Source organism: Ammodytes marinus, assembly GCF_949987685.1.
Source record: "Ammodytes marinus genome assembly, chromosome: 11".
Taxonomy (NCBI): Eukaryota; Metazoa; Chordata; class Actinopteri; order Uranoscopiformes; family Ammodytidae; genus Ammodytes; species Ammodytes marinus.
Window position 1 is genome coordinate 7,858,943 of NC_137215.1, and position 20,786 is coordinate 7,879,728.

Below are 20,786 nucleotides of genomic sequence, written 5' to 3' on the forward strand. Positions count from 1 at the left end.
CTTTATAATAACTATCCGTTGTAACTCGTTAATAGATCATTAGTAAACTCTTAATTAATGATTATTAATGATTTGTTAAGTGTTTGTTAGCAGTTTGTTAAGGATTTATAACAATGGTAGATAGTTAATAGCTTAATAATTGAATCAGTTCATCTGGGAGGTAATCCGAGATTAACTGATCACGTCACGTTCAAGTCCATGGCATGCACAGTGTGTATTGAGTTTATTTAAAAATATTTGAAAATGGGGCTGCCCTCAGTTGCCCATGCACTGTGTATAGTCTATAGCCTATTTCAGCCTCGTCGGTATCTCGGATTACCTCCCAGATGAACTGATTCAATTATTAAGCTATTAACTATCTACCATTGTTATAAATCCTTAACAAACTGCTAACAAACACTTAACAAATCATTAATAATCATTAATTAAGAGTTTACTAATGATCTATTAACGAGTTACAACGGATAGTTATTATAAAGTGTTACCCAAAGTTAAACTGATAAATTTATATATTTATTTCCCCATTATTATACATAATTTCAACGGTTTATTTAGTGGACTGAAACTTGCTGTTTGGTGTAGAATGACACAGCAGTGAATTATGATAATAAGTTAGTTATGCTTAGCTGACACACTGTTATAGACATTTCAAATGCTGCCTTTTCAACTTTGGCTGGAATATCCCTCAGCAGCTCCTTTTATTTCCCACTTTTTGACACTGCCTGCACTGCTTTGATCCACTCCTTCCTTTCTTCAGCCGTTGCAGCTTGGAGGAAGTAGTGAGTCTCATCCGAAGTGATGATCTCAAAGAGGTTGCCGTCAATGTCGTATTTTTTGGCTGAAAGCGAGAAACGGTGAGGAAAGAGAGTTGAAAGGTAGAGTCAGCGATTCTGAAGAATGCTTCTTGTCATGATCCCTTTGTTTCAGAATCAGTGAATATCTCCTCACAAGCCCGCTACTGTGTGTGCACTACTAAACCACTAAAAGTGGTGTTAAAACACAGCCTATGCTCTGTGAACGGGCATAATGCTACCTATAAGGTGGGCCACCTTTGTTTACATACCCTTTGTTTACATACCCGTTTACAGAGCCTGCTGTGTATTAACATCATATTTTTTTCAAAACACCTAGTACAGACTGGTAGCAGTTCAGTAGGAGATATTCACTGATTTTGACTAAATAGATTTTGACAACAAGCGTTCTCCAGAATAGCTGACCTTTGAACGGGATACTTTGCAGAGAAACAACCGACACTAAACAACTATTATATTTCCTGGTCACAGTGTGTCACAGTGGGGAAGCAACAGTCATGTGGTTCCCGTGACAACTACTCACCATCGGGCACATGCTCCACAGCTGTGACCACAGAGCCACGGAGATGGATGGAGCCCAGAGGGTCATCGCCCTGACACAAAGAAAGAAATTAGACGATAAAAGGTAGAAGGTACAGGAACAAGAGCCATACTGTGAGATGAACAAACTCTTACTCATATTTCAATCTTGCACAAGTCAACATATTTACCTTTGTAGGGTCATAATAATGCATGTAAGCAGGGTCGTCCCTCAGAATGAACTTTCGCACCTTCCAGTTTTTTCTCCTGTGTCCCTGTGAGGAAATAACATCGCATGTTTTACCTGATTTGACGAACACCACTACTAATCAGCATGCTTGGCGGTGAGTCAAACACATGTGAAGTAAACTTCTTCTTTCAGTAAAGGTTACAAACCACTTGCTTAGTGTTGCTGTGTTATTTGCACCTACATGTTTGTGAAAGTGAGAGTTACTTTCATACAAGTGTGATCATTTGCAGCAGCTGGACAACTGAGAACTTGGCTTCTCATCAAGGAATTTACATTTGTATTGACAAATATAGTTTGCTTGCTGTACAGTATATTAACATCGTTAAGGCATGTATCTGATATTTTGCTTGCTCTCTGATTCACCTGTTTCAGTAAACAGCCCTGTTTTATGATGTTTCCCCTGAATTCTTCCTTCACAAGCGCGTCCTCCTCATCGCTAGAGTAGCCTTCACAGAAGAACCCACTGTCTGCCTGCACATCCATGCACACACACACACACACGCACACACACACACGCACACACACACACACACACACACACACACACACAATCATCACATCGCATCATACATAGGAACGCAAATTCAAATATTCATGTTTCAGGATTGTTTGAATGCTGATTTGCCAACAGTCTTATCGATTGAAAAATAGTTATACTTCATTTCCATTTAAAGGTGGAGTTTGCAATTTTTAAAAACGGTTGTTGTCAAAATCACTTTTTGTCAAAATCAGTGTAAACCCCCTCACGATCTGCTACCTGTATGTACTGTGTTTGCACTGAAAAAATCTGATGTAACTGCAATAGACAGCTCTGTAAAATGGTTTGTAAACAATAGGGCCCAAAAGCAACCTGCCCGTTTACAGAACCTAGGCTGTGTTTTAACACAGGATTTATTTTCAGTTTGCACACGGTCTGTAAGTGGATCTTGAGCGTTCTCCAGAATTGCAGACTCCACCTTTAGATTTCGATGACAATTCTGAGTTAAATAGTAACTTTTCAACATTCAGTCGAACTTACAAAGTAATAAAGAGCATTTGTTTGATCTAAGAAGGCTGTTTGCTCTGCACCCTCCGCTCCCTCTTTTGACAGGTCTCCCGCGGGCTGGAGAAAACCCTCACTCAGTAGCCCTGTTGCTAGCATGAGGGCTTCTGGCCTGTTTCTGGCTTTCTCCTTTGAAACCAGCCACTCTACCACGGTCGCACCTGTGCAGAAATGAGGAAGCAGAGACAAAAATAGTGGAACCGTTGGAGGGTGAGAAAAACACAACTTCTTCCACATGTGTAAAATAAAGATAACAGTACCGGTGAAGCAGTGGTTGAAGACTTTATTCTCCTGCTCCAGTTTTAATTCTCTCACTCCATCATCCCCGTCCTTCATCAGTGTGTACAGCTCACTGAGAAAACACAATGAAGACACGTGTCAAAATGTGTTGCCATGCTATCATTTTATCAGTAATTAGTTATCCAATAAATCTACTGCCCAGGTGTTTGGCCAAAAGTAGATTAGCAACCACAACTAGGCTCAGCAATCTGGTCAACAAGATCTAAATGCTGAATCAGTGTGCATGGTAGGGTTCCACTTGTAAGAGCAAACAGAGGTAGAAGTTTTTGGATGGTTATTAAGTGTGTGTGAAACCTTTTTAAGATGTATTTATATGCTTCTTGTCAGCTATAGTGAGTTTGTTTTAATAAGATAGCTACGGGTCGATACAATCTGCATGAGTTTTTATTCCAGGTGGCAAAATCAATGGTCGACTGCAAGAAGTATGTTACTGTGCAAAATCTGAAAGCTTGAGTAGGGTAACGACAGCAGGTAATGGGGGGGAACACTTTTCTAAGGTTAAAAGCTCTGAATAATATGAATCCATGTTATGTTCTTTTCAAATAACTGTTTCCACCAACAACAACATAAAAGGCTTTTCAGAACTTACTTCAGGTTGATCTTGTCAGGCAGGCGAATGGAACGTCTTGTGGACTTTCTGGCAAACTTGCGTCCGCCCTGCAGGCATGTAACGGCTCTCTTCACATCCTTCACCCACAACTCTCTCTCCTCCACGTGGGAGGCTTGGAAGAAGTGATCCTGCTTTTTTTCACTGGTTATCTTGAAAACCAGCTAAAGGGAGGATAAATGGTCAGTTAAAAAGGTGGAGTCAGCGATTCTGGAAAATGCTTGTTGTCGATAATCACTTTTTGTCAAAATCAGTGAATATCTCCTCCTAGGCTCTGTAAATGGGTATGTGCATAAACAAAGAGGGCCCACCGTAGCTAGCAACATGACGGTTACAAAGCCTGGGCTGTTATACTAACACCATTTTTTTTATCGCAAATACAGTGAGAAAGGGTATCAGATCACAAGGAGATATTCACTGATTTTGAAAAAAAAAAAGGATTTTGACAACAAGTATTCTCCAGAATCGCTGAATCCACCTTGAATGTAATTTGATTCTTAAACAGTAATTGTAATCTTGACTAATGAATAAATGTCATTTAAACATGTCTAATCCTTTAATGCTAACACAGACATTTCAGACTTTTTTTATTTTTTCTTCTTACCGTCCTCTTGCCAAAATCCTGGCAAGGACTGATGATGGCGGCTCCCTTCAGTGGAATCATTCCTTTCGGAGAACGATCTGTTTTCTTTTTATAGAATTCAACCCCATCTTCTGACAGCACCACCCACACCGCGTTCCAGGAGTTTAGCACTGTACCCTGAGGATCAATGAGACAGGAGACAACATGCGGACTTGAGAAAAAGTGCAGAAGCGTCGGTAGGATAGTTTTACAGAGGTTGTACAACTGAATATTAAATGTACACTCATTTTAAAGGAGAAGTAAGTGATATTTTTTGTTCAAGAGGACCTATGATACTTTTCGACTTTTATGACCTATAAACGTTGTTATAATGATTTATAGTCATGTTTAACCATACTAGCTTATCAAATAATTACGTACATGCATTTCGACGTATTCCCTGCTGACCGTCTGGGGTTGCTATGCAGAGCACTAAACACTAGGGCAGCCGGTCGAGAATTCACTTGTTCAAATTTCCGGGTATCGTGTCGTCACGTACCCGGATGTTTACATGTATGGTAATGCTGCTCAGGCAAGCTCCGGCTGCATGCCCCCACCTTCCTGAAAATCTCCCGCTGCTGGAAGGAAGGTAACCAATCACAACGGAGTGGGGTTAGCAGCAGGGGGGAAGGGGCGGAGAAGCTCAAAGCAGTGTGTAGAGAGAGACTGCTGTGCTCGCTAAGGTAAGAGTACGAGTGTCCCGAAAATCTACATAGTTTTTTGTGATGTGATTCGTGTCAGGTTGCTCTATAGCAGTTTTTAACAAGAAATTATGACCAGAAAAGTAGTATAATAGGAGGTCTTTAATATACGTGTTACATCTCTCTATATTCTTACAGCAATCACTTACACAGTATGCACAGTTCATAACACATGTCACCCAGTCATTCAGCTTTGCAGTTATTGGCAGTTAAAATTGTCGAGTATCCCGCTGGTTTTTATCCAATCAGGAGCGCTATAAAGACGCGGGAGTCTGTGCCTGTGAACGATGACTCACTGCTCTCCATCGAGGCACTACCTCACAATGACGGCTGGGTGTTCATGTGGTGGTGACGTAGGGATGCTGGATGGGACTGCTAACTGCAGTTGCTGACAGGAAGTTACCAAAATCTGGATCAAATCACTTACTTCTCCTTTAACATTTCTTTGTCAACACTTTGTCCAAATATCACCACCGGGAACAGCACTGACCATCAATCATCATACTTTCAGTAATAAGGTTTCACATAAAACAAGAGGTGGAGAGTTCTCTTTTTTGTTTGAATTATATAACATTGGAAATACCAAAATGTATTTTAGTTTGATATGAATTCCCCTTTTAGTTTAGGTTTTGTTTCTTACAACGTATGACATGAAGTGAAAGAAAGAACATAAAGGCTTAAAAAAATTAAAGCAAACAGCCCTTATCCGACCAGGCATTCACCAGCTGAATGAAAATGCAGAAATGAATCTCATGTATTAAGGAGTTCTGGTAATACGCATAGGGAAGAGGAATTACTGGCTTTGGTGTGCCCTCTCTGGAACAATTTGGGTTTGTGTATTTAGCTGTTCGGTCTTAAACACACTATCATGCATTGTCCTCTGCTCCCTCAAGTAGTGTGTTTTTTTTTAGAGCTTGGCATTTAAAGTAAAACAATTTATGATAGAAACATTTTAATTGAGGCTCCCACAATGAATGGTGATGAATATGCATAGACTTATTCATCAACTGTTTGTATAATACCCGTGTCCATCACACCACTCTGTCCATAAAGACATAGTGGTGTGATGTATGAAAATGCCTTAATCCTCTTTAGGCATGACCAGGGCTGTGGTTATTTATTGCATAGTGTCATAGATTATTCATAAAATGAAAAATAATGAAATAACCATTTTATATAAATCATCAGCAAACAAGAGAATGCAATCAGCAATGATTTACTGTCATACAAGAGCATTGATTACACACAAAGCCATTCATTTGAATATGGTTTAATAAAGTGCCTTTGATTGGCATGTAGAAAGCTGTTGAACGTCATAAGAAGATCGATATAGAAAAAAGTGTGAGCGGGGGTTTGAGTACTGAACGTGTGAAACGGTCACATTCTTCTCACTGCACTTTTGTTTTTAAAATAAATTCCAGTTAAAGTGGAGGAAATGTCTCGAAATTTTGGGCAGACACATTGTGAACATATCCCTGGCCCCCTGTTGTTCATGAAAGCAGTTGGAATTTATATTCATGGCATATTGCAGAGAAAAAGTGTTTGTTTTTCTCAGGTCACAACATTCTTCGGTTTTTTTTCTCTCCCAGTGTAACTATTTAGAATACATGCTAGAACACAACCCCCCAAAACACACTTCTGTTTGACCCTGGGTCATGGGCAAAGGCAGGAACTTGTTTTTATATGTTGTTGTTTTTTGCAACTGCTGAACAGAAGTGTGTTGATGCGTATCATGCAGTCTCTTCTGAGCTATGTGCTGGTTTGACCTGGAACAATATCCACTCTCTGCCCGTGTGGTTTGTCCAGTTCAGACCCTTTTTTTGAGATTGTGCGGTGTGCTGGTGCAGCAGTAACATTGCTCAACATCACAGTAGTTGTCACTTCTTCTTGGTTCAAAAACTCCGAAAAGTGCTACCTGTCAAACGTGATACATTCTGCAATTCTTCATCCTTTTACACAGGCTGTTATTACGAGTTCAATGCTTTGACGTTTGAGATTTTCCATGTAGATGTCAAAGTCGTGCACTCTTGTTTTTGTTCTGAAATATTGCCTTCCAATAGGTACGGAGTGTGTTGCTTCAATGTTAAACATACTATCTTGAAAATTAAAATGTGTCTACTTTTTGTCATAGAACCATATCCTTCACACCATCATTAAGTTGTCAATTCACTCATGATATTGTCAGTTTTACACAAAATACTTTTTCAAGTCCTACAAATGCAATGTGGGGAAGTGGATAGTATTTACTTGCAGGTTTACTCTTACCTTTTTCACCAAGTATCCCTCTCGGATCTGTTGCGGCTCCATTACCCCACTGTTTGCCGCTGTCAGCTGCAACGTTTGACACTTCTTTTAGTGACTGTCAGTAAAGTTTCTCACATAATCCACCTTTTCTCTCTCTCTGTCCCTCTCTCTCCCCCTCCCTCTCTCTCTACCACTCTCTCTCTCTGCCTCGCTGTCGAAACCACAAACACACAAACAGACACCCAAGCAGGAAGCACTGATGGGTGTGTAACAAAGATGACTGGTAAACCAACTTCCTCTTGCATGCGGTATTCTTAGTCCGAGCTCCAGCATATTGCTCAGCTGATGTCTGTAAACTTAATAGTGTTGAATATAAAGAGGTAGCTTGAAAGTTCTGAAGATACTTGAACCAGTCTTTCACATTTTTACTGCACTAACACTAACAGTTAAACACACCCCTTTCTAATGTGTCCTACGGTTTTAAAACAGACACACAGTGACTGCTGGATGGTTTCACAGTACATTTCCCTCCAACTACAACCACCTTCAAATCTTTTAAAGTTATTTCTACCGTGCCTTAAATTGAGCACTTTTCTGAACCTGAGTTTTTATTTACTTTTTTACTTTTAGGGATATTTTTTTGTTATTTAATTTGATTATACTCTCTCCTTTGTACATTGCTTTAATGCCTTTTATGCCTTAAGTAAGACACTTTAAATTGCTTGTGTGTGCTTTTTACCAAATCTCTCAAGCAAATATGACCTTTGTGTGTTTTCTCATTGTCTCCTATGGTAGTCTTCGATATGTGTGTACTGCAGGCAAATACAGTGATGTTTTTTTCACTTTGCTGTAAGATGACAAAACTAAGTATTTTGAAATGCACCAGAAATAAACTGTATTCATCATTATTGTTGCAATTTTGCATTCAGTGAACAGTCGACCCCCTCTGTACTTCCCTCTATTTACTGTATTACTTACCATGAAGTCTGGTGAGTCAGGCCAGAGTTGACCATGTTTCTATAAATACAAAGATTCCTCTTTTACTGTGATTGCTGAAGTGTGCTGTTGTAAATGTAGAGAAGTAGACAGGCTGGCAGAGTGGTAAACAACTTCATCAGTCTTGTTGTTGATTTACTAAGCTTCAAACAACATTTGAATAAACTACATCGGAGAAACGGAACAATACGGCTTTAAGAAGGAACACGAAAACATATAGAGTGTATAGCAAAATACAGTTTTGATTCATTCATCAGAAAGACAGAGAGGCCTTTTTCAACTGTGCGATTGTAGTCCTTACGCTTACAAAACAGAGACGTCAGACTTGTGTGAGTCATCCTTAACTTGAGTGACAAGAGAAGTCGCCCGCTCGCTCCTTATCAGACCATGTTTAGCAAACTGACATATTTTCATGCAACGAAAGGAAGTCTCCATATCTGAAGTGTCAGCTGTGTGTCAGTTATCAACGTGGTGACCCAGCTGTTTGCATCATTGGAACACCACAACGTTCAACAATACAATGACTGGCGGTGAAGGAACACTGGCTGTCTGAAAGGGGGGAGGAGGGTTCTTTTGGGGAGAAACATGGCATAATCAATATCGTCAGCTCTATATTCATACTTTACTGACAGCATACTGCACAATTTTTATACATAGACATTTTTATACACATTTCAGCAATTTCAAGCAAATTGCAGGTGATTGACACAATTATTTCTGCTTTTTATATTCGGCTCAATTGTGATTCTGAAAAGAGAAATTTTTTAACACCTTAGTTGTACTGTAATCTACAGGGATAATGCATACCATTCACGTCAGCTGAAAGCTTTTATTTTTGATGTTGTGTTGTTAACATTCCTCTAGAGGGTATCATAAACACGTATAGTCTGAATGAGGCGTGGAAGGCTTGCAGTACTGTGTTCATGGGTTACACTGGCACTGAAAAGATGACGCGACAGAAAACAAAAAGGCTTGATACAAAATGTGTGATGAATATAGCCTGTTGGGGAAAAATAGTTTTGGGTATAGAGCACCTCATTTAGACAAGTGGAGCACAACAACAAATTCATAGAATGACCATTATTCTGTCAATTGTGGTCAATAATCCTCCTTAAACTGGCTACCTGATTTAAAAGCTAAATATTTTTTCATGATAAAACCATACAATTAAAGTTATGATGATATCATTCCAATGCAGATGACAGAGATGTTCTCTATGGCTGTGGCATTTATCAAAAGGGACACTGACTGGCCATACAATTTGTCTTTCTACCTCGGGACTAACACTCAGGTATTCTATTGCCTACGCTTTATGAATAAACATCTAAAGGGGCTGGTGGTGTTTATCAGTTTATTGATGAATCTCGGGGCAGTGACTTTCCTTCACTGTCATCACACGACTCAAGGGGTTGGAGCAGGGCACTAACAGATACATTTTAATCAGTGGAGATTTACATGCATCAGAGATTTAAAGACATTTATTTAAGTAATTCCCCACCTGTGCTACTGGAACGCACACATTCGGAGGTGACGTCAATCCCAGTTCCGACCTCCGACTTCCAATGGAAATGGAACGCAGCAATATAAGTTGTTTTAATAAGTAACAAGAGAGATTACAAATAGTCACTCTTCCCGATTAAATTTTAGCTTCCTTGGTAATATCTTAAGAGCAGTTGTCAAGGACGGCCACAGAAAATCAAAGCACTTAACCCTCATCTTCTTTGTAAGAGGCACATAAAGGTTATAATAGAAAAGCTCACGGAAGGATAATCATAATAAAAATGTCCTTTTGATTCACTGAAATAACTCATTGTGCTGTCTTATTATTTACACAGAGTGCATACAGTATAATAATAGTTATGATGATGTACTGTCAGGGCCGCTGCTACGCTTTTGGGTGCCCTAAGCAGAAATTGTCAGTGATGCCCACCCCCCCCAAAAAAAAAAAACACCCAGAAGCTCGCGTCCGCAGGGCGCGAGTGAATTTTTTTTGCCCTTGCAAGATCTCTGCGACTGCTTTTTGGCACATTTGCCAGCATTTACTAACAGAAAGAACAGCTTAACTTGTGAAAAAACTGCCTTTGCAAAGGAATTGAGTGATAGGATCATAGACTGATTATGAGATAATGGGCCCCTGGGCTTACACTCTTAAAGGGCCCCCCACTTGTCCCTATCCAGTCAGGTACACTGAATTTTCTACACGGATACATACAATTAATGGCAAAAACATATTAAGGAAGTCAGTGTTTCCCACAGGATTTTGGGGTATTGTTGGAGGGACCCTGTACCTTGTTGGGGGGTGGGTGGATTTTTTTTTTACCTTTTTAAAGTAAAATGCATCAATCTGGTGCACTTTGTGAGGAAATTTTAGAGACTAGAGAGATATCAAATCCTGAGATGCAGAAGGAACATTATTTTTCTGATTTTTCTCAAACAGGTAGCACTCTGCAACTGTAAAAACAGTAGATTGGTCTGCAGACCTATGTGTGAGGGGGCCTTCAACCCCCTTAGACAGAGCTACTAATGCTGTTGTTTTTAACTTGCTTTTGTATTTCTCCCCTACTAGTTGAGGGGCCCATGATGATTTCTATCTTGTTACATTTTAATGAGTATTTATATTTAGGCTATTCCTTTTTGGACCCTGTTATTGACATCAGTGACTGAGCTCTTTGACTATGCAACATGAAAAGTTACTATCAGTATCTCTGGCTAAGGGCCCCCCTGAGCCCTTGGGCCCCTGGGCCTGTGCCCGGTGTGCCTGTGCAGTAATCCACCCCTGGATAGGTTACACAATTAAGAAAAAACAACGATGGGCCTGTTCATAACTAATTTATATATTTTTTGTAATGTAATGATTATCATGAACTTTAAAACAAAATATACTATTTTGGGGGGCCCCCGGACCATCTCTTTTTCCTTTTAAAAAAAAAAAAAAAATTATAATTTTTTTTTTTTTGGGGTGCCCCCCCCAGGAACTTGGTGCCCTACGCAGTCTGCGTACTCTGCGTATAGGGAGCGGCGGCCCTGTGTACTGTACAACCTGGGGACAGAGAGAGGAAACTGATCTGTTAGCAACAAGCCAGAAGAAGAGGGGCTGAGTAAGGTACTGTAAGCATGATGAAACTGAAGAAATCTGTTCACACACACACACACACACACAAACACACAAAGAAGCGTCCATTCTCTTCCAATCTGACTGTCTTATTACACCTGAAATATCCCTTGAACATCCATTGTTAAATACCCACCAGCTTCCTGATGAGTCAATGGAGTTAGTAACATGTATGGAGGAATATCCTGTGGAGAAAAGTTACCCACACATTTTTGTTGCATGCCATCCCAACATTTCTACCACTCTACAATATGGAAATGTAAAACCTTTGAAAGACATATAATAATAATCTTTATTAAGGACTCAGATGGTCCACTCACATCCAACATACACACACACATAAAACACATTAAAATACATCACTCAATAAAACACTGTACTAAAATAGGTGTAAGCTATCATGCCAATGCTATATGTTTAGATGTATCTTAAGATCCTGGCTGAAAACCCCACATACCAACTCCATTCTGCATTTTCACATACACAGTTATACTGGACTGATACTTTGCAAACAGTTTTAAATATTGTGTTTTTGAATTGAACTATTCCTTGTGACTTGTTGATTTGTATTGTTTGTTTTAATCAAAGCTGCTTATATCAATATGTATACATTAACAATGGATCGCATCTAATGACATGTGTAATGGGTGAGTGTTGGAGTTTTTGAGCAACTTTCAGACTAGATCATTGTCTGGTTTTACAGCCCCAAACGTTATGGTTTTTATTCACTCTCATCAGTGTCATTGTCAGCAACAAAAAAGATGACTAGTAGCAACACAATGCACTGCACAAGAGACAGATATTTCCCCTTTATTATTGGTTTTTTTAAATAGAGCTTAAGGGAGGATGATTATTGGACTAATATTCAAAAAGGGGTCAAAAACAACACCCTAAATTAATGCTCACAAGTGTTCTGGGTTTGCTGAATGTGAAAATAAGCAACTAGTTGCTAACAGTGTTGTGTTTGCACTGCCCCCAGGTGGCCAAATGCATTAACTGGTTCCATTGCGTGCTGATGCTACAATATACTTCAGTCAACTTTAACTCAGACGCAAATATTTAAACTTTTGATCCATTGTATATTTATTTGAAAGTGGAGGCCACTGAGCAGATTAACATTCGAGCAGAAACGGAAACATGCTGCTTACAATACACGAGTAAAATATAATCCAATCATGTATAATCATGTAAGTATATCTGAAAGGATCCATTCTGTATAATGAGTATCCTAAACTAGAAATATCTTAATGCAAGACTACATTTGTCTTCTATTTCAGTTTCTTTATTCGGTCACTGTCACATTAACTTAAGTAAAGGAGCTGCCTCTGCTTCCACTGTTGCTAATGCAATAACGGCAGGATGAGTTCTATGATGTTTCCACTTTGAAGATCACCTCCATTTTTCTTCCCCCTGGTTCCTCACATCGAACGCGGCAATAAATAGTGAATACCTTGCTCCTCCTGCCGCCCCACCCTTGGCCATAGCTCTTGTTTTGCGGCCCGGGGATTGAGACGTCTTCATCCCATGCCTCTGTACCTCACAAGCACCATCAATAATTCTGCTAAAGAGTCCACTGAGCTGAAAATGGGAAGGGAGGATGGTAGCGAGGGATGGGAGGGCAGTTGATGGCTTTTCCATGGCACACTCAATCTCTCTCCACCTCCTTTTGTTCTCCCACACTTCCTAACATGACCTTCTGTAACGTTGTTTATTATCTGGTGCAGTATACTATGGACAACAGCCACATAAAGCAGCCGCACAGCCTTTAGCCTTGGCATGAAACGGGAACTCTTGAGCAGCAGAAGTATACATCCTCAAGGGGGCTTTCATTTCTCTTTTGTATACTGCGTCAAACCAAGAGTAGTGTGGACATTATTAATCAATATGGGAGGTAGAAAAGTTATCCTGAGCAATAAAATCAAATGTATTTCAGCCTGTGCGCCTAAGATAGGTAATATGAAGAGTACATGATAATAACAGATATCTAGATTCTCACAATAATATATTATATCATTACTTATTAATTCTGAATATGTACTAGATTTTGTCAGAAACTAGTATGTACATGACACTGAAAGAACCATCTCACTTTAATGTCGCTGTTCCGACATGGAGCTTGCTTTTTCATTTCTATAATTGAAAATACTCACACAGCTTTCAAACGTAAATCAACTTTTTTTTTTAGGCTGAGACTGTCGCTAATAGATTTCACTGGCCTTCCCTCGGGATATAGCACACATCACACCGAGCCAATCCCTTATTTGGAACAAAGATATGGAATTCATGATACCAGATGAAAGACAAGTTATTCCATATGTATGAAATATGTTAGTAACTGGGCTTTGATGTGTGTTTTTTATTCATCCTGCCAAATCATCATATCAATCATGATATTTATAAAAAACAAAAGATTATTTGCATATTGCATCATCAATCGTTTTGACATGCTTTAATGTGTACTAATATGGTACACGTTTTATGAGCTGTCTGCGAGCACCTAACCATATTAGGAAACTCTGGATGTTTGCCGGAAACACATGAACAGTTTTATAATGGAAAGCCAATTCAGAACCATTTCAACAGTGTTATTAGCCGTCCTAGCTGCATGGCTACATACCTGCAGCAAATCTGATGACATCAATCTCAGCTGTACTTAGTGCATGCCGGATAAACTCAGCATAACATCAGCATGTTAAAATGGTCTTTTGTGAGGATGTCAGCATGCCAAAGTTAGCATATGGCTGAGCCCTTGCTGTGCATCAAAGCTGTGCAGTACATACCATGGCGGCTGACTCTTAAACTTATTGTGATGAACTCACTTTTATGAGCAGGTGCAGTAGACATATTTCTAAAAAATCACCCACAGACTGTGGGTGTTTTGCTGATATATTGAAAGTGAAAATTTAATTAATTTGATTTACTTATTCAAAGTAATTATGCAGACAACTATGAAATAAATAACTTAGTAATTGCTAACCAAAGACAACATTAAACCACTCACACCACTCAATTGTGTGTCATAAGTCATATTGATAACATAGCCTACTTTTCTAATATTTTTTCACCATACATCTTCATACAAGAGTAGACTCAAGTGAAGCATGTTCTTCCTCAGTATCTGCAAACATGTGCAAATCCCTCTGATCTATACTATTACATCAATTCCTCCTTATGGTGAATTTTTACTCTAATTGCGTCTTGATTCAATCATCAGTTAGGGCGTGAACTAAAATGAGAGATAAAGGGCAAAGACATCAAGTTCACAGTCTGAATTGACAACAAAGTGAAATAAATGAGCTGCTGGAGAAAATGGCCCACTGTGGTGGGACTAATAAACCTTCAGGCTTGTTCTGAAGGAGGAGGGGGGAGGGGGGGGCTCTTCCATCTGCCAATTAAATGAGGGGAAAATTAATGGATAAACACTTTCATTGGGGATCAGAGAAAGAGTGATGGTGCTGTGAGCCTTGCAGGAAACCACCCCGCATCACAGCCATAACCACCACCGCACCCGCGTGTGTTAACAGCCTAGAGGAACAAGCAAACTTATTTATTTTGCAATTTTTTTCCCTAAGCTCTCAGTGCTCTTGCCAACAACTCCCTTCAAGAGTTTAGTTGCGAGGGCAAAACTATGCTAATTTGATCTCTCTCTCTCTCTCTCTCTTTTTTTTACAATAATATTTGTTCTTGTGCAGATAAGTCTTCTTATCCGACGCCTCACACCCGCCTTGCTGCTGGCTGCTTAACCCGCATTATTTTTGAATTGGACGTTCTGGTGCACAAACACCAGGGTGTATGGTTTAAAAAAGGTTAAATATGGATTTTGATATGATTGCATTGTACCCGTGAACCCTGGAACTATAGTGACACCGTCACACAGCAGCAACACCAATTGCAGAAGCTGAAAGAGTTTGAATGCCTTCATATATGCTTTGTCTAAACCTTTTAAAGGGTATTGCACCATTTAAGAGGTATTGATTTGAGTAACAGCCCAGAGCACTGATAACGACCTATCCTTATGTGTCTGTTCAATTTCAATGCCCTGAAGATTTATTTTCTTTCTTTTAGTTCTTTTGGCAACGCCTATGGATGATGGTGTCACAGTGTTATGCCCCTGTAGCTCCTTACGATGGTTCCTAACAGTCCTTGCCTGTTGCTCCAGGCTAGGCCATTGTGCCGACATCATTAGTGTTAAAATTTTCAATTGTCCTTTTTTTCTGTTCTTTTGTTTCTTAATGCTAGGAGGGATGATTGTTCAAACTGTGCAGTCATTTGCCTCAGGCCTTGGATCACAGTCAGCCTCTGCACCAACTGAGATCTGACTCTGACAAAATACTAATATATTGTCTCCCTCCCTTTACACATTATAATTAAATGCCACCACAACAGTACCAATGTAATGTATTGTAGAGATAAAAACGACTTTGGATTCCATATCATGATGCTTTATAACCTGTTGTCCACTGTTGATGGTGTACTTTGAGTTAAAGGTGTGTATACTATGTGGCTGCATGAGAGCATTGGCATGGAAATGATGTGTTTTGATGGGAAGGTCTGGCTCTTCTGCTCTGGGGGACAGAGGGTAGCAGGGTAGTGAGAAGATGCCAAACAACAGACTGAGGCAGGATATAAATCAAATCTCTCTGGAGACAACAGGGCTCACGGCACACACACACACACACATGCACCTACACATACACATATACGTGCACATACACATACACATACACACAGTGGTTTCTGGTGTCTGCAGGGTGTTCAATACCTCAGCCACTAGGTTAGTGACTTCCAAACTAGCCATGCATCCAAAAAAGATTACGACAGCGGAATGGTAATATGGATGGAAGGCATTGGAGATTTGACTCAAAATACATTTGTTTGGATAATGAGGTATTATCCAGTGGTGGAAGAAGTATTGAAATCCCTTACGAAATTAAAATTGGCAATACCACACTGTCAAAATGCTAAGTTTCAAGTCCTGCATTCCAATTTTCTTTTGGTAAAAGTAAACTGTGGTAACAAAAGAAATGTAGCTGGCTGCTACATTGTGCAAAATGGCCTCTGTCAGTTTTTGTTGGATCAGGACTGATGAATAAATGTGAGCTGTGTTTTAATGTTGTTACTTAGTTGGTACATTTTGGAGCAAATTTTATAAAAAAATGTAATGACTGCCTGAGTGTAAATATGACAAGGTTACGGTTTGTAGCATTTTCCAACCTAACAAGTTGACAAGGATGAGCTGAATGTCATTACACACTGGACCAGTCTGTGTTATTTGATTCTGAAGGTTTTTATATAATACATCTGTTTTAACCTGGGAGAACCAAGGTGCAGTAGTAATACTGTACACCTGTAGAAGCCCTTGAGAATGAGAATGGCCTTGCTGACTTGTCATGGCGTATTCACTGCATTTTGATATCCATCCATTTCTTCCATTTTCTGCCAACCATCAAGGTCTCCCTCTCTCCTCAGCCTTTAGCCTGGGGGGAACCTGGGAGCTATAGACCAGATAGGATATGTTATCCCTCTAGTGTGTTTTGGGTTTGCCCCAGGGTCTCCTACTGCTAAAACCTGCCCAGAAAAACCTTCTTTCCTAAGTGAAATTTCTAAGTGAAGCTGTTTGGGTGTCATTCACTTTTCAAACAAGCTGGACCCATGGTCGATTACAGACAAAGTTATAAAAAGGTAAAAAAGTTCCCCTTCAATCTGTCCATGAATCAGTACTTTCTGGACGGTTACTGTAGCAACATAAGAAAGATTGGGAAGAAAGAGCTCACGTATGCTGAGGGCTGAGTTTGACATTCTGCCTCAAGCAGTTATTCAACCGTCACACATTGTGTTTCTTTCTAAAGAAAGTGTTGATTGGTTCTAATGTCCAACCTATAACAATAAAAATGTCTATTTTTACCCGGGCGCACACAGCTTTTCCTGCATTCAGAGGGAATGTTACACAGACAGACACATTGGGATGGTCTTCAAACTACACTGAGCACAGCACTGAACAATAAAAACCTGCGTCATGGACTTACTCCTACTATCAATAAACAGTATAGAAGTTTACTGAAGGACACATACTGTGGTTGCTTAAATCAACAAGCTAACAATCCACAACAGAATAAATTAATTGTTGCTGCTAAGTAGGCTTTAGATGTGCAAGAAGACGGATAGTGTTACCTTTGGATAGAGCCATGTGTGCTAAGCTAAGCTAAACGGTTGCTAGTGGTTCCGCCATATGTACTGTATATATATAACAATCAATATCATTCTTCTTATCTTGTTGGCACAGGGCATTTTACTGGAGCCCACATTTCTTTCATGTTAATTCAGAAAAACTTTGTAAATATATTCAGATAAAATGATAAAACTAATATTGTCCACAGAAGTCGGCACAACGTGTTTCTATTCCATTAAAACATGCAAGTGTTGTTACTATTTGATCACGGTACTTGGAGATACACTATAGTTATTCTAGTGCATTCCAGCCAATTCACATGGCCTTTTATGATACCACAGCGTTTGCCTGGCCTGGGTGTGCAAGAGTATGTGTCCCCAGAAATGTTAATGTGCCACAAATATTAATTCAAATCCTCCTCAAGCACGTCCAAAGCCTATACCCTTCCCCCTGGCTGGTTGATCACAGGCGTCTGTATATTTGGCTCCATAGATATTTCACAGATAGACGTCATGGTGGATTACTTCAAACAAGTAATGCATCAGGGTTGGCCGGGTCAACAAATCAGATGTTGTTTTTTAAGGAAGATGTTGCCTTGCAATTTGTTTGTTAGTGTGGCAGATCCATCCTTTCATTTGTATATAAGTATATATATCATTTGCCAGTTTCAATTTCAAATCCTCACAGACCTACAGCGTATTTTTCTCATCCTTATCCAGACAAACAGTAAGGCACCAGAATCATTTTGATCGTCTATCTTTGAATGTCCCCATGAAAACTCAAAGTTTCTCCTAATAGTGTATATTTGCACTGTCAATCTCACCTTTGTATGCAGATTAAGCAGTGTGGTGCAATGTAGTATTGTACCATGCATCTGTAATCTTCAAATTATTCATATAATATATTACACAATGACAAATTCAAATTATACACCAAATGGCATTTGCAACTTACATAACTTGTGTTGGTTTCATACGCGCTATACACAACAATCATGAAGTCCTTGGATGTAATCAGCTTATCATTCATTATTAATTGTTGTTTAATTATGAATTACATGTATTTGATACACCCTGCATAATTTAGAGTTGTAACGACATGAATAATGTGAACACTGGAATTAAAGTGGAGCTGGCTTCCCTTTACAAAACATTGCACTGGGTTTTCACAGAATGATCTCCTTTGCCTTGCAGGACTCTGAAATCCTGGAAGTATTTTCTCCTGTGACATGGGAAATTATATCAAGGGTACTTAATTTTATCCAGTATGGAGGACAATGGTGATGCTGTCTTCTTCTTGTGTATCTCCCAATCGTGTACGCATGCATGACCTTCAACAAAAATGTGCATGCACACTTCATAAATGTGTTAAACACACAATTAAGAAGCACACCAAAATGTCAAACTATGTAATTGCAACTGAAAGCATGTCAGATATGGGTCAGATATGTTATTTTTATGATAATACATTTATATTATATTAGTTATATAGTGATCAGGTGTGATAACAGCTTTGTTAAGGGTTGTATACAAGTCCAAAAAAGTGATAACTGTTTATAAATATTGATTAATTAAAATGACTGACAACTCCTACACTGTGTTCTAAAATACACTAATAAACACCTATGACCTTGTACAGTGTTAACCACTCCATTGCAGTGTGCTAGAAACAAGCATTTTCTAATATTGTTAAATGTAATATAATAATGCTTTATTTATTAGTTAATGGGTGACTGGTTTCAGAAAAAGAAGAAAAGTTTGCAAATCTCAATCGGACACAAATCAGGTGTTGACTCCACTATATAGCCAGGTCTAGAATACAGAGTATTAGATTAACTGAATAAGAAATGTTACAGAAGCCTCCACCCCCGAGCGGTTAAAACCCAGTGCTCTCTTCTGACACAAATGTTCTTGCATAGTCGGGAGTTGTGTGAGTGGGAACCTTTGAAGTCGCGGCTTGATTAGTGTTAATTTGGATTCAACCTCTAGAACTGCAGTGTACACAGCACTTAAACTATAAGCCCTTATTCTGCGCTAACATATCCAAACCTGCTGCCAAAAATTCTCATTCATCTGGAGCCCTATAGTACCATCTGGGCAATATGTTATTTCAGCTGGTACTTCAGAGATTGTACTCAGCGCGCTGTCCAAGTAAAATATTGCATGTCTTAATTTGTTTTGACTGTTTTCCAGGATAGCAAGAGATGATCTCATTAAATCATCAGTTTTGCTGAATTTATAAAACAAACAAAAGTGTGTATCTCTTAAGCCGGCTGTCATTTACCCTTCACTAATTAATTAAGGAGGCATCTCAGTATGTCATCCACATTACTTAGGTTACACCTATTTTCATTTGCTCACGATTACCTCATTTGTTTTACTATGACGTTGTGTGTGCTACTTAGCTGACTAACTACTGACAATGATGGGTGAACAAAAATGGCTGTCTCCACTCTTCAGCTGTCGACCCTCCGTCTCCGGTCCTGACAGTTGCCTTATAAACAGTGTGGAATGGAGAGCCAAATCAGTTGGTACATTCATGACTGACTACCACCTGCCATCAACACACAGTGATTGGCAACCACCTGTCATTGGCCGGGCTCTTGTTTGATTTGATCGTGGTTGCGAAATCCATCATAACATATATGCTGCCTCATGCATACCAAGCAGAGGGCTGACTGCAAGGTTAAGTATTTCACCGTTTGATTATGACGAGAAACAATTGTGGAATCATCAGCAACAATGATATTAAAACTATTGTTTGAGAATCTGTTTGGGCAAAAGCACACTTTATACTTTTTTCTCAAGCAAAACACAGCAGTCATATTAACATACTCTGTCACATTTAGTGATGTGGCAATATCTGTGTCATGTTCAAAGTGTCCAAGATCTTTATTAATTATGAAAAATGACAAGCAGTGCATGACAACTTTCCTTTGGATTTACAAAACAAGTAGTTGAGAAATGGGATGGTCAATCTTAAACTGAAGCACTGGATAACTAGATAACTAATAAAAGTTTGTCTTTGGTCTTTGTTTCAAATGAGTCTCGCGTGGGTCGAAAACATATAATATGGATTAGAGAAATATTTAATCATATTTGAGAAATTTGTGTGGTAACTTTTGGTTGTTTTTGTGTAATGGAAATGACTTGTCTGACCTCAATGATTAGCCGTCCGAGTTGTCATGACGATTAATCAGCTGGTGACATTCCCTTTTTTGACTTTGAGTCACTTTTGGACGGCAGACAAACAGACTAGCCTATCAAAAAAAACAAAAACAAGGATAGAATCAACAGGGGCGCCTTTTTACAAAAGATGAGATGTACAGCGAATTGGACAGAACTGTGAATATGTCTGAAATTGCTTTTCATTTCAATTCAAAATGGGAATGAAAATAATATCCTCGAGGTGA

The 20,786-nt window shown here is 39.2% G+C and overlaps 1 protein-coding gene across 1 annotated transcript; it reads right to left on the reverse strand.

Moving 5' to 3' along the window:
- Positions 1-247: 247 nt before the first annotated feature.
- Positions 248-7,243, reverse strand: plek (pleckstrin). Its single transcript, XM_080037098.1, has 9 exons — positions 7,119-7,243; positions 4,135-4,290; positions 3,513-3,694; positions 2,884-2,975; positions 2,600-2,784; positions 1,945-2,052; positions 1,523-1,606; positions 1,336-1,405; positions 248-838 (listed from the first exon to the last, which is right to left on the reverse strand). The coding sequence occupies exons 1-9, from the start codon at positions 7,158-7,160 to the stop codon at positions 699-701; spliced, it is 1,059 nt and encodes a 352-aa protein (XP_079893224.1). The 5' UTR covers positions 7,161-7,243; the 3' UTR covers positions 248-698.
- Positions 7,244-20,786: the final 13,543 nt, after the last annotated feature.

Excerpts from the sequence above, each read along its gene's own strand:
- plek (XM_080037098.1), bottom strand. The coding sequence starts at position 7,160 with ATGGAGCCGCAACAGATCCGAGAGGGATACTTGGTGAAAAAG. Across the intron at positions 2,976-3,512 it reads CCTGACAAGATCAACCTGAA|TGAGCTGTACACACTGATGA; the intron begins GTAAGTTCTGAA and ends GTGTTTTCTCAG. Across the intron at positions 839-1,335 it reads TGTGGAGCATGTGCCCGATG|CCAAAAAATACGACATTGAC; the intron begins GTGAGTAGTTGT and ends TCTCGCTTTCAG.